Source organism: Rousettus aegyptiacus, unplaced genomic scaffold, assembly GCF_014176215.1.
Source record: "Rousettus aegyptiacus isolate mRouAeg1 unplaced genomic scaffold, mRouAeg1.p scaffold_m13_p_18, whole genome shotgun sequence".
Lineage (NCBI taxonomy): Eukaryota > Metazoa > Chordata > Mammalia > Chiroptera > Pteropodidae > Rousettus > Rousettus aegyptiacus.
In genome coordinates this window covers 9,365,452-9,378,168 of record NW_023416293.1, presented here as the reverse complement: position 1 = coordinate 9,378,168, position 12,717 = coordinate 9,365,452, and the positions used below count along the sequence as shown (strand labels likewise).

The 12,717-nt window shown below is 40.0% G+C and overlaps 1 protein-coding gene across 1 annotated transcript in view; it reads left to right on the top strand.

The window, feature by feature from the left end:
- USH2A (usherin) overlaps window positions 1–12,717 on the top strand; it is a 526,768-nt gene that overhangs the window by 296,681 nt on the left and 217,370 nt on the right. The window contains exons 35-36 of the mRNA XM_036235436.1: window positions 3,019–3,170; window positions 7,914–8,076. Coding sequence (XP_036091329.1) covers window positions 3,019–3,170; window positions 7,914–8,076 — 315 coding nt within the window. The remainder of the gene's footprint in view (window positions 1–3,018; window positions 3,171–7,913; window positions 8,077–12,717) is intronic.

Genomic DNA, 12,717 nt, shown 5'->3' with positions numbered 1-12,717 from the left:
GTCACCCATCCAGGGAGCTGGACAAGGTCCGCAGGCTCTCGGGCTCTGACGATTTGAATTCCATGATGACCAGCTTAGCCATTCGATGATTCTGCACACTCATCTACCGTCCATGACCTTCCATGACCAACAGTGATCACTGTGTGCCTCCAGCCAATGGGACACCACGCTGCTTGGTACAAATGGAGACGTTCTCCCCTCCATCACCTTATTCCTACCCGGCAGCATTAATTCCCCTTGTAGGATGGACACGCACCACCTGGATATTCTGCAACTTAAAAACTAAACTGAAAATTAACACCCGCTACCTTTCTTTATATAAATGCATAGGGAAAAGGAAGAGGGAAATTTATTATATACAGATCTCTATGTAATAAGCAAGAAATATAACACTTATGATTCTTGTTTCTGTAATCGGTATAAGGCCATGGTGGCTATTTCAACTTCTTCCTTTGCCTTTAGCTGGTAGTTCATCCGTTTGGGATTCTTGACCTAGCAAAGAAACCCAGACTTTTATTACTAAAAGGTCTGTGTCCTTAGCAGTCCTGGCTTGGGTCGCTGTAGACTTTCAATAGCTATATGATTGAATTTGGTCAGATAAAAGGTTCGGACCCTCGAGGATGTCCTGGGCGGCGGCACGCAGCAGACAGCTAATTTCTCTTGCCACAGAGTCACTTGTTTCTTTGCCTGCTGATACGGTTTCATGAGGGCCCCAGACTGCCGGTTTGTTGTGAAGCATTTCTCTTGGCGGGTAGAGAAAACGACATTTTGTGTGGGTTATTTAGCGTGATAGTAAGAGGAAACACTCTACCTGCTTTCGATCTTCATTCCCACGTTTCTCACTAGAGGAAAACCAGCCCCAAATGTCGGTCCCTAGTTCAAAGTAGACACAGCATCCAGTAGGAACCTCAAATGCACAGGGTGTGACGACTCAGCGTGGCTATAATGTGGGCTTCAAGAGGCCTGTCCAGCGATCTCCCAGGCTGTGAATGTGTGAGGTATGTCATAAGACGAGGACCTTCCAGGGCGTTAGCTCCCTCCCTACTTCTTTTGCTGGAAAATCATTTCTTCATCAAAAGCAGTGGTGAGCAGGACAGCCTGACAGGGCACGCAGCCTTCCACAGGTTCACCAGCGATGGCGATGCCGGCACGTGTGAGCAGTTTCTGGAATGAGCAAGTCCCTCCCAGGAGGGGCACCTGGGGAGAGGATTCCGGTAGTCCCACCGGTAACTCTGTCTCTAATATGGAGGGTGAAGGCTTGATCGACTCTCAGGATGTTAATAAGCGCAGATCTGGTGTCCATCAGACGGAGGGCCAGGCCTCCCAGAAGGTGGCGATCAGCAATGTTTCGATGACCATTCATTTATTCAGGCGAGGCAACCCTTGGTTGACCTCACAGATTGCAAGGACCTTGTCGGCTCACAATCCCTTATTTTTTATATTTTTTTTACACCTACAGCACCTGGTCTCCCTAGGTACTAACCGGGCCCGACCCTGTTTAGTTTCCGAGATCAGACGGGATCAGGCGCGTTTAGGGTGGCATGGCCGTAGACCTTTGACTTTGCTGGAGTCTTTTGTTTTAAAACTCATTTCTTCTACAAATCCTCTCTCTCTCTGAGCTACTCTTTAACATCATCTTTTAGCAGGTGTCTTTTCGCATGTCGAGTATCTGTTCTCTCTTTCTCCATGGCCCGAATTTGCGACTCTGTATTGGATTGGATGCTGACATTTTACCGTGCTGTGTGTGCATTAATGTATTTAGTCAACCAATATTTATTAAGTGCCTACTGTGTTTTCGGCAGGGCGTGAAGCCCTAGTAAAACACTGGTGAGGAAGAGTCAGAATTGCCCGAGGGCTCCTTTCGTCCATCGTGGATGTCGGGCAGTTAAACAAGGAATAATGATACCGATGATGTGAAAAATGGGTAAATGCCGTGATGGAGATGTACTGCGTGATGTGGGAGAAGCATCCAGTGTCTGTTCCCAAGAAAGGCTCATGGGAGCATTTGAGACAAATCCTCAAGAACACACTAGGAGGCCACTGCAGAATTAATTTTACTTTGAAAGAAGTATTTATTTAGTAGGTAAGCAAAGTGTTTCCCATGGCGTGACGTTTAGTCAGTCTGGGGATTCCATATTCCCAGGGAACATAGAGCCCCGACTTCCTTTTAATGAATGTTTTAATCGAATAAATCAAATGGTCACATTCAGTAGCTGTCAATTTCTTATATCTCTACTAGTTGATTTTATGGAGATGCCAATAGCTTTCCTTCTGCAGTGAGTCGTAATGGATCGCTACAACCAGCAAATCACAGTTTCTCTAACGCATTCATGAGTGTTCGCTCGAGGCTTCTGTGTTTACATGATTTAGTTGTACGGAGGGAACACAGATGTCGTGGCCACATAGTAATCTGCCTGTTCTGGAACCAGACCGCCCAGGTTCGGATCCCAACTCCATCGCCAGCTTCACGACCTCGAGCAAGTTACCTAATCTGTGGCTGAGTTTTCTCTTCTATAAAGTGGTGATGATAATGCTGCCTCTATTAGTGCTGTGTGGAGAGGGTTAAAAAGGAATTCATACACCTCAGGTGTATCAAACGGCACCTGCCACACCCTGAGTAACACAGAACGCATTGACAAATAAGGTCATTTTACTCCTAGAGCACATGTACTAAGGGTTTCATTGTAGAAAGCAATGAAAATTATAAATGCCCTGAATTCATTCATTTTTGATGTGGCACACAAATGACAGAAGTTAATGTGATGCCGTGGAAAGATGTGCATTCTGGGACTCTTGGACTCTATTTCTGTCTCTGCACTAATTCACTTAGAAATTTGATCTTCAGGGGTTTAAAACGTGTTCTATCCGTTGGCAAGAGACAGAGTTGAGGCTCAAGAAAATACCGGGATACTGTCCTCCCGTGAAATTAGAAGTCACACCAAGAAGTGCTTGCTCTCTTCGAGTCATTCTTTGCTGTCGTCTATTAACAAGACTAAAATCAAGTTTTTATCTTTCCAGGTGTTATCACGAGTTACGGGCTCTATCTGGATGGCATATTGGTTCACAATTCTTCAGAGCTCAGCTGTCATGCTCACGGGTTTGCTCCTTGGAGCTTGCATTCCTTCAGAGTCCAAGCGTGCACGGCCAGAGGTTGTGCTCTGGGCCCGCTGGTGAGTGTGTGCATGCACCGTCTGCTGTTAGATGTTGGGCGACAGGCTCTCTGGGAGATGGACGTGGTGGTGACTCACTTGGCACCACTAGCCTTTTAAGCAGGACGGGAGGTTTTCTTTTTATAAAATTTCACTCAAGGGTTGGTAAGATTTTATCTTCCACATAAATTTCAAGACTGCACATAGGTCTTGTGACGGAAAGAATCCACGTTTTACTGAAATTTCGAAAGGTCGGTTGACCAGTTCATCACGCAGATGTACCATTTTGCCTAATTTAATAACGTATTTCAAGTTTTTCTTCCTAACGATGGGCTCCACAACTAAGTAAGTTTATGCTTAAAAAATAAAAATAACTTAAAGCCCATAACTGCCACAATATGACAACCCCACCCCCAGTAAACATGAGATCAATTTAAAGGTTGAGTTCACCTCATCTATTAGAATTAAATATTTTAATTTCATTAGTGTAGTATAGCTTCATGAGAACAGCATTTAAAATTATATTAATATTATCTTTTGAGATCCACATTTCAGAAATCTATACTGTATATCTATATTTCATTAGTAGTTAAAGGATTGATGAAATTATGCTTTTTTATTGGTGTAATTTTAAAAAGCCAATTACTAGTACATAATTGTTATAGACTGGCATGACACCTTTTAGTTTCAAAACATCACATTTTAGTTTCGTGCATTTTTCTTGACTGATTAGATTTAGCTTCATTTAAGGGAAACACTGATTAGCTTTAGATACTTTTTGGCAGTCTTGGCTGATGCTCTATCATTTTAATGCACTCTGTCTTCATTGAAGAGTATATTGTATAAATATTACCTTGAAAAACAGCTCTACTCTTTAATTTTTGCTTCCTTATTTTTGATCACGCCTCCCATTCTGTCCCAGAAGTTGGTCGCTTTCCAAGGTGCTGACATCACCCATCGGCAGAGCTGAGCTGCGGTCTTTACTGCCATTAAGTATTTTATAGCCCAGACCCTCTGATGGTCACTTACTCTTAAAAGCAGGAATGGCAATAGGCCAGCTTCTCATCTTCATTCATTCATCCAAAGAGAAAAGAAAAGAAAAGAGAATGCTTCACAAAAGCTTGAAACTTAGATTTTTTCAAACACGTTAACAGCAAATCGTGCCTCTGGTCGCTACCTCGGTTCCCGCTCTGTCTCCCGACGTTCTGGCAACTTTAAAAAAGGGGGACACATCCATCGCTCTGTGACCTGTGCAGTCTGTGGGTGATGTTGACCTTTAGAAGTCCAACACTGCAGTTCCTCGATGGGAAGGGGGTGGGCACAGAATGGCCCGTAAAGCTGCTCCACTGTCCATGCTAGAGCCCAGCCCGCCGCGGAGCACAGTTCTTCTCTTGTGGTCCTTCTCCTTATCCCAAGTCAGTGATCCATCTCCAAACACTGGGCTTGAGTGACCATGTCTTTATTTAGAACGAGTCAGCCCTACGCTGCCAGGAAGTGGAAATCCGTGGCCTGCCTTTGATTTCTAAAATGTTTCTGTACCAATTACAGTACACATCACATCCTTAAGAGATTATATATCTGAGTATTCTAACTCGCCCTCGCCCTGTCTTGTCACAATCATGGAGGATATTACAGATTCAGGCCTTTTTGTTGATGATTTTTTTAGTGTGTCCTTATTGATTTAAGAAATCTGTGCATCAATCTTAAGAGCCAGATTTTCCATACATTAAATTACAATATATTCAGCAAAATTCAGTTAAATTTAGCGATTGCATATACATATCACTTAAAGACATTTTTTATCTGCAGCCCAATATTATAACAAACATTTCATTGAAACAAAAGTTTTATAATTTTTATTTTTAAACTTTTTGCTGGTGGAAATCAAAGAATAAATTTCAAGAGTCGAATTTTGTGTGCACTAACATTTCTTGATAACTCTCGGGTTTTAGAAAACCAGCCTGTTTATTTTACGTTTCTTACATATTTAATATTATTTTTCACGCATACAGGGACATACCGTTTGATGTTTTCTAGGACAGATATGTTCTGGAGTCTCAAATGTGGTACGGTTCACCTCTCAAAATTGGCAAGTTGGTCATGTAATAAAATAAAAAATAGTAAAAAAAGGATCTATTTGATAAAACATAATTTTAAGTATAAACATGCTTACATAAATTTCATATTCTTAAGAATTTAATGCCTTAATGCCTTATTAGCGCAATGATTTTTTTTTCTTAGCCTTTCCAACTTTATTGTCTATTATTTGTGGTTCAGAAGGAATTGCTCTGTACCCACCTAAAATAAGATTAAATTGTGTTTTGTTCAATTTTTGCCCAAATATTTACACAATGTATTTGGCTTTTAAAGAAACTCCAATGTTAAAAACAACGACAACAATAACTTACAATGCCTTTGATCTTAATTTTAAGATGCTAATGTGCACTGTCAAATTAAATCCAGTAATTGGGGTCTTATAAAATTTGAAATGATGAAAAATAAAAGAAATGCAGTGGAGGACTTTTTAAACCCTTTGCTTTCAATTCAAGTGGTTAAGTTACGTTAGAAACACTTCACGTTTTGTTTCTGTAAAGTGCAATGAATGGGTCCTTAGGGAAAATCACTTTGCTTTTGTTTGTTTTTCCCCACTTAGCCAACGTGAGATAACACTGGTTGAGTCTTAGACCGGGAACTCCATGACAACGTTTAGCCCTGGAACATTCACTGAATTTAGTTTTCTAGGGAGCCTCTTACGGATAAAGTCTGAAACCCTCAGTCACTGCTCTGTTGCATGGTTCGAACGCTGGTCTGGTTTCTTGGTGATGGCATGCTTATGCAGATAAACACACTCAGACATATGTACATACACATTCATTTTTTACAAAGACACACATAGATCGGTTGAAACGTCTAAAGTTCAATCGCAGTATGTATAATGGTCATGAAAAGTCTATGTGGAAAATGTTCCCTGTTATCACCTGCTGTTACCTGCCAGGCCTCTGTGGGAAACACTTATTCTGGTAAGCCTCGGCTTCCCCACTGATTCCAAAAGTAAACAAGGCCGACTTTATAAGGGTTGCTGTGAAAATTTACGTGAATTATTATTTATACAAGAGTTTTTGGTACATGATAAGAGTTTTATTAAGAATGAGAATTTTATTAAGATGTGTGTTTTTGTTGCACATTTGTTTATAAAAAATGTGTGTGTGTGTGCGTGCGCGCCCAGGGAGGTGTGTCACAGGTTTCTAGTGAGAACCAAGCCAACCTTCCAAAATTCCTTTTACTTAACATTCTTTCTAAGTCAAGGTGAATAATCAAAAGGTGAATTTAAAAAATAAATAAATAAAGACACTGAGTCAACATAAAATAGTACAATTACCAAGTGGAATATAGAGTAAAAACTAAAATATTTTATACAGATATTTAAATTTTTTTTAAATATGTCTATTTTGAAATAACCAGATATTTGAGGGTAGTAATATATTTATCTAGAACTGCCCTTAGTTCTTCAACTGTTTGGTCTCATTTTATTTGGAATCTTTTTGTATGCAGTGATTTGAACTATATACATAGACATAATGAAGCCAATTGCATTAAAATGATAAATTGATATTTTTTCCAGCCAAGCTTCTTGATCTTTTTTTTTTTTTTGTATAGCTATTGGACTAAAAAGAATGAGTAGAAGGTATAGATCAAGGGGACCCCATCCATTCTCAGATGAAAATAAGACATGTCATGACCTCATACTTATTAAACATTAACACTGCCTTTTTTTCACTTTTATTTTTATAATTGGGAAAGTGTAGGCACCCTAACAAATGAAGGTTTCGTAATTGAGAATGTTTGCCTGCCTCTAAGGAGTTTGTGTTCGATCACCTCCTTGAGAGGCATGGACCTTCACTCTAAGAATAAGGTCAAAATTATCAACATATTCAATAAATCTTAAAACATTTATGAGTACTTATGAGTTGTGGTGATTAGTTAACAATTTAAGCCAGTTATTTAAAGTTACTAAAACATTCTGAACCCCTTTCTTCTTTCTTAAAACTTCGTCGTCTTTGGTCACTTAGTCATTTTCTATTTTTAGCTGGTAAAATCTTTCTGGCCGCTGTACAGTTTAGGATCGCATTTCATTTCAAAGTCTTTCCCTTCAGTTAATCCATCTTTTGCCCTTTTCTGCTTAGGTTCATTAACACTGTATTAATGACATTTTCAGCTGTTTTTGTGATTATACCTTAGGGACGGAGTCACTTGGGCACATTTATTTTTTGATGTCTGGCATGGTGCCATCTCTACAGACCTAATACAATTGCAGCTCAGAACAGTGTGCGTGTGCATGTCAGGATGCTTGCTGTGACCTTTGACAAAGCCCAGGAGTCTGTCACTCCAGTCGGGACCTTAAAAACAGATCTCATGCATGTCTTCTCTTTTGCTATCACATAGACATTGTTTTTAAGCAGTCCTAGAAAAAGTCCGGGGATATGCCCAGCCATAGACACAATCACAGTGCGATTTGATCCACTTACTCTGAAAATCACAAACAAACTGCCTCGGTCAGAAACTCAAACTCGAAGCTTTAACAGCAGGAGGAAGAAAACAGGAGGTGTGCTTTGATCCTGCTGACAAAATGAGCTATTCATACAAGATGCTACTGTCAAAATAGGTTACTTCACAGCCAAAAGAGATTCTTTGAAGAAATAGGCTCAAAGCGAAGCATGTATTTATTTTATTTGCAAACAAAAATTAATCTTCTCATACTCACAGGTGGAAAATCGAACTCTAGAAGCTCCTCCAGAAGGAACAGTCAACGTGTTTGTCAAAACAGAGGGATCCCGGGTTGCCCACGTGAGGTGGGAAGCACCTTTGCACCCGAATGGACCCTTGACGTATCTGGTCCTTTTTACTGGGATGTTCTATGCAGATCAAGGTAATGTGTGTGTCATTTGCTAGCTTTAATAACACGAGAAAATAATTGATTTTCTTTTGAATTCTTTCTGTTAAAACTACAGATTTTAATTTCTTTATTTTCCCCCAAAATATGGTGAACTGTCTGCACTGTGTGGGCCACAAAGGGGCAGCAACAGCTCCAGCTGAGAAACCGCGTCAGTGGTGGATTCCCAGAGCTCTGTGCTTTGGCAAACCCTCAGCTGGGTCTCACGCACACTCACGTTTGAGAAAGACAGTTCTCATATATTCTCTATTCCTTCTCCCTTGCTGATAAATGGGAAAACCAAGAACATTGTTCATGCAGAGTTGACCTTTAATTTTTCAGTTCATCTTAAACTGTTTTTGTTGTCGTTGTTGCTTGTTTGTTTTGGGTCGCCATTTTGGTATTTCTAAACTAAGTGGGTAATGCCGTGGTGTGTGTTTCAATAAATTAGCTGGACGTGGATTAAACAACAGGATTTCTTGAAAGTTATCAAACAGCATCTGATTGAATAAGTTAGGTTAGGTGTGGTTAGATGTGATGTTTGTCTTAGGCAAACCCTATCATAGAAAAAAGCAGATGCATATTTTACCGGAAACCTAATTTTTATTATGAGTGTTTAATAATTTCCAGAAGTAGCCATACTATTTTTAAAGGAGATGTTTTCGCCGTTTTTTAGAGTTAGTAGTAAAAATGCAATAACTTAGACTTGGCCACACTTGCTATGAACAATCAGACGTTCCTCTGACTTTAAAACATTTCTTCATTTCTGAATCATCTGCGACTGTCGATAGGGCTTAACGACACTCTCAAAGTGTAAAACCAGACGATTTCCGAATTCGAAGGGAGTGTTCACGTGTGCGTACTGTTTGGCGCGTCTGAGCGCGTGTCAGAGTGAGCTAAGCCCTCAAGGATCGGTGTGTCCCTCTGTCATGCAATCACGGCTCCGACGTGTTCTGCTGTTGAAGCACTTGTACGATTATGAGGTGGAGGAGTGATGATCGATGTGAGAAAAAGGAGGAACATTTAGGCTGGGCCCATCACAGCCCCGCTCTTTCCGCCAGGGCAGCTGGGTGAATAATGCAAGAGCCACATTCCCCTTTGCGTTTAATCTTGCATTGTTTTCGTAGAGAAAAATTCCTGCTTGCCTTCTAAGTCATGTCATCTCCAGTTGTCGTCCCGTCTCCCAGACCATCAAAACGGGATTAAACGTTGCAAAGCTGCGCAGCCAGAGAACTTTCAAAAGTCAGAACCCATTTGCAGAGCAGCCCTTGTAGAAAATGTATTCTGTTCTCGGCAGAATTTTCCTTCAGTTCTTTCCACTGAGAAGTTTACTGATTTCTCCCAGTGGAATCTGCTGGAATTTATCGGTTCATGGTTGGCAGTCACAGATTAAGGTAAATGTCGATTCGTAATGACCCTCTACATGTTAGTATTGCAGTAAAGCTGGGCTTTTATGTCAAAGATACCGGAGAGGGAGCTATTACACATGACAGGGGTGATCAAGGGACTCCAGACCAAGGCAAGCATTATTAAATATTGACTAGTTCTGTGATTTATGTAGAGCTGGAGGAAAAAAGTGACTTTTTAACCATTATATATTCTTCAGCAACGAAAACCAGCCATTTATCTCCTGCTGGTAATAAAGAACAGAGTGCCTGCATATTTTAGTGGTAGGAAAACCTAGTCTTGTAAGTGAGATGAACTCCTTCGTGATAACATTTCAGTTTGTTAATTGCCAAAAGGAAAACAGACAAATTGGAAGCAATTACAAGATTTGACTTAAAGAGTTTGGCAGTGTGCGTTCAACTCTAGGGCTGGAGGGGGGCGAGGTTGCAAGCAGAAGGATCATCTTGGGATGGACCCCAGGAAGCTCATTACATCGGTTCGCTGTCACTGGAACTCTGATGTCCAGTGCTAAGTAACAGGATTTCAAATATTGTCTTGTCCTGACACCCATCAGCAGCTCGGCGATATTTATACTGAGGATAGGGAGGTCCGCACGGCTGTCCGAGAAACAAATTAAACATGAACTCATCGGACTTATTTAAGATACCATCTGTTCAGTAGATTTATACAAAGCTTATTGAATCGCCGAATGGCTAACTGGTTATTTCCTTGACGTAATGAACAACGGTATTTCGTCCTTCCCTGTGAAGGCTGGTGAAGAGGTAGCAGTGGTATAGGGCAGGGAAATGCAGCTGGTAGGGAGCAAGGCTAACTTCACAATGAGTGCGCCCGCAGCCACGATGCTGTTTCGCGGAGCCGAAAACCGGGCCGGTTCTCTAAGACACACACGCAGGACCCTTTTGGACATGTCGGACTTAGATCCTGAACTACAAACTTTGCAAAGTCAACGTTAGATTTTGTAACAGCCCACGTCAAAGTGGGGTTTCTTAAAAGTACTTACTTCAGACCAGGTTTTATAGTCTCATGAATCAATATTTGAAAAATTAGATAACAAAAAGCAAAGTAGCAAAACTGTTCTGCTCCATTTCTTACATACGTCTAGAAATGCTTTACATATATGCAAGCAAATATCTATGTATTTCCCCATTCATGAATACATCTAGTCTTCCTCCCATACATGCAACCCTTTACACACATGATACCAAATTACACGCACTATTTTACACTGTACTTTTTTTCCAACATGACAGTTTCAGAGACCTGTCACATCATCAGTGCCTTCAGAACTTCCTCCTCCTTTCTACAACTTCATGCTGTTCGCTTGTATAGATCACACCATCGCTGGTTTAACCAATTCCCTATTCACGGGGATTCTAGCTGTTTCCCATCTTTGGCTGTTTCAAAGAATTCCTTAAGTAATAACGATGTAGGTGTACCCATTTCGTTCTTTTGCAAGTATATTCGTATGATACGTTCCCTGCAGTGATTTGCCAGGTCAAAGGACACGTGAATTTGGAACTTAGTAGGACGTTGTCCACTTTCATTCAACAGAGGCCGTGCAGTTTGTCCTTGTGCAGGACACGAGTGTGCCTTTGTCTCTGCAGCCAGGTCATCCGAGCATGTTGCTAGCCGGCTGCTGTTAAAAACAGTTTAAAATGGTGTCTTGAGTATGCATTTCCCTTATTAGTAATTAGTTTGAACTTATTTCATGTGACGAAAAAAGGTTTGCATTTCTTTTTGTCTAAATTCCTTATTTGTATCATTTGCCCATATTTTTACTAAGCTTTCAGAGCTCTTTATATGATTAAAATGGGGTATGTGAGTACCATTTTTTTTCCTTTTTGTCATTGTTTTTTTCTAGTATTTTAATGCTTTTTAAATATATTTATCTTCAGTCCATTTGGAATTCATCATGTGTACTTTGTGGGTCAAATTGTGTTTTTTTCCCAGAAAATATCTCACTGTATCATAACAATTTATTAAATAATTCATATTTCCCCTAAATGGTTTGAGCTGCCATCTTTGAAAAGTCCTAAGTTCCCACAATTCCCAATAACTATCTCTGAACAGATCAGTATCTTTATTTACATTATCATAGTATTTTAATTATTAAAGCTCTAAAATATATTTTAAAGTCTGGTATGTCTAGTCCCCCTCATTTTTATTTTATAGACTTTTTCTATCCTTTTTCTTATTTATTTCTTTTCAAACAATATTGATTAGTTTCTATACCCCCTCTGAAAATCCCGGAGCTATTTTTATAAGGATGGGGTTAAATTTATGGGTTAACTTAGGTAGGATTAATATTTCTATGATATGGGGCTTCCGTAATCAATAAAATTATACTTTCCATTTGTCTTCTGTGCCTCTCACAAGAACTTAAAGTTTTGTTCATAAAGATCTTATACATTTTTGTTAAATTTCTCTATTGATCTTTTATAATTATACATAATGTATCATTATAAGTTACATATAAATCATATATATTGATAGATAAGTTAAAAGAGCTACTTTTTAAAATGATGCATAGCGCTTACTCTCAGATACCTGTCTTTACAAAGGCACACGTTCAAATATTTATATTTATTGGATGGCATAAATGGTACCTTTTAACTAACCTCAACAAGCATCTGTGGCTGTTTTGCTACCAGGATTTGTTGTCATTTTCTCTGTAGCACAGAAATTTCACCAGGTGGGACATGATAACCTGATTAATTAGACTGTCAGCTAGTTTTTAATCAAACGAATATGAGGCGTATAAAATGACACCAAAAAAAATGGGACCTCAGAGATACCTACCCCAGTAGAATTTGCAAACAAATAGAAAAGATTAAGCCAGCGAACCTGGCCAAGTCATTCTCAAGCGTGTGCGGCAAGAGAAAACCCAGGTGTAGGCATGACAAGCGCACAGAGCTCATCGGTGGAAGGGTTTTGGAAACCCTGGGCCTTACTCTTTGCTGCAGCAGTGGATTAGAACAACTTGAGTATGAAAACATGGTGGGGGAGAATAACGGAAGGAGCCCAAGCAGATGTGACTGGTAAAAATCAACAGCTTGCCCAGCCCACGCTGCAATATGTCAGGGTACAGTTTCTGCCTCGCCTTAGTGTCTTCCATAAAAGTAAGGACTGGCACTTTGTTCTGCTGGATTCTGCCCAGTTTGAAACATCCCTTTCATTCCGAAGAGTATAAGATACAAGTTTTTTTTTTTTTTTTTTTCCCTATGGTCTGCA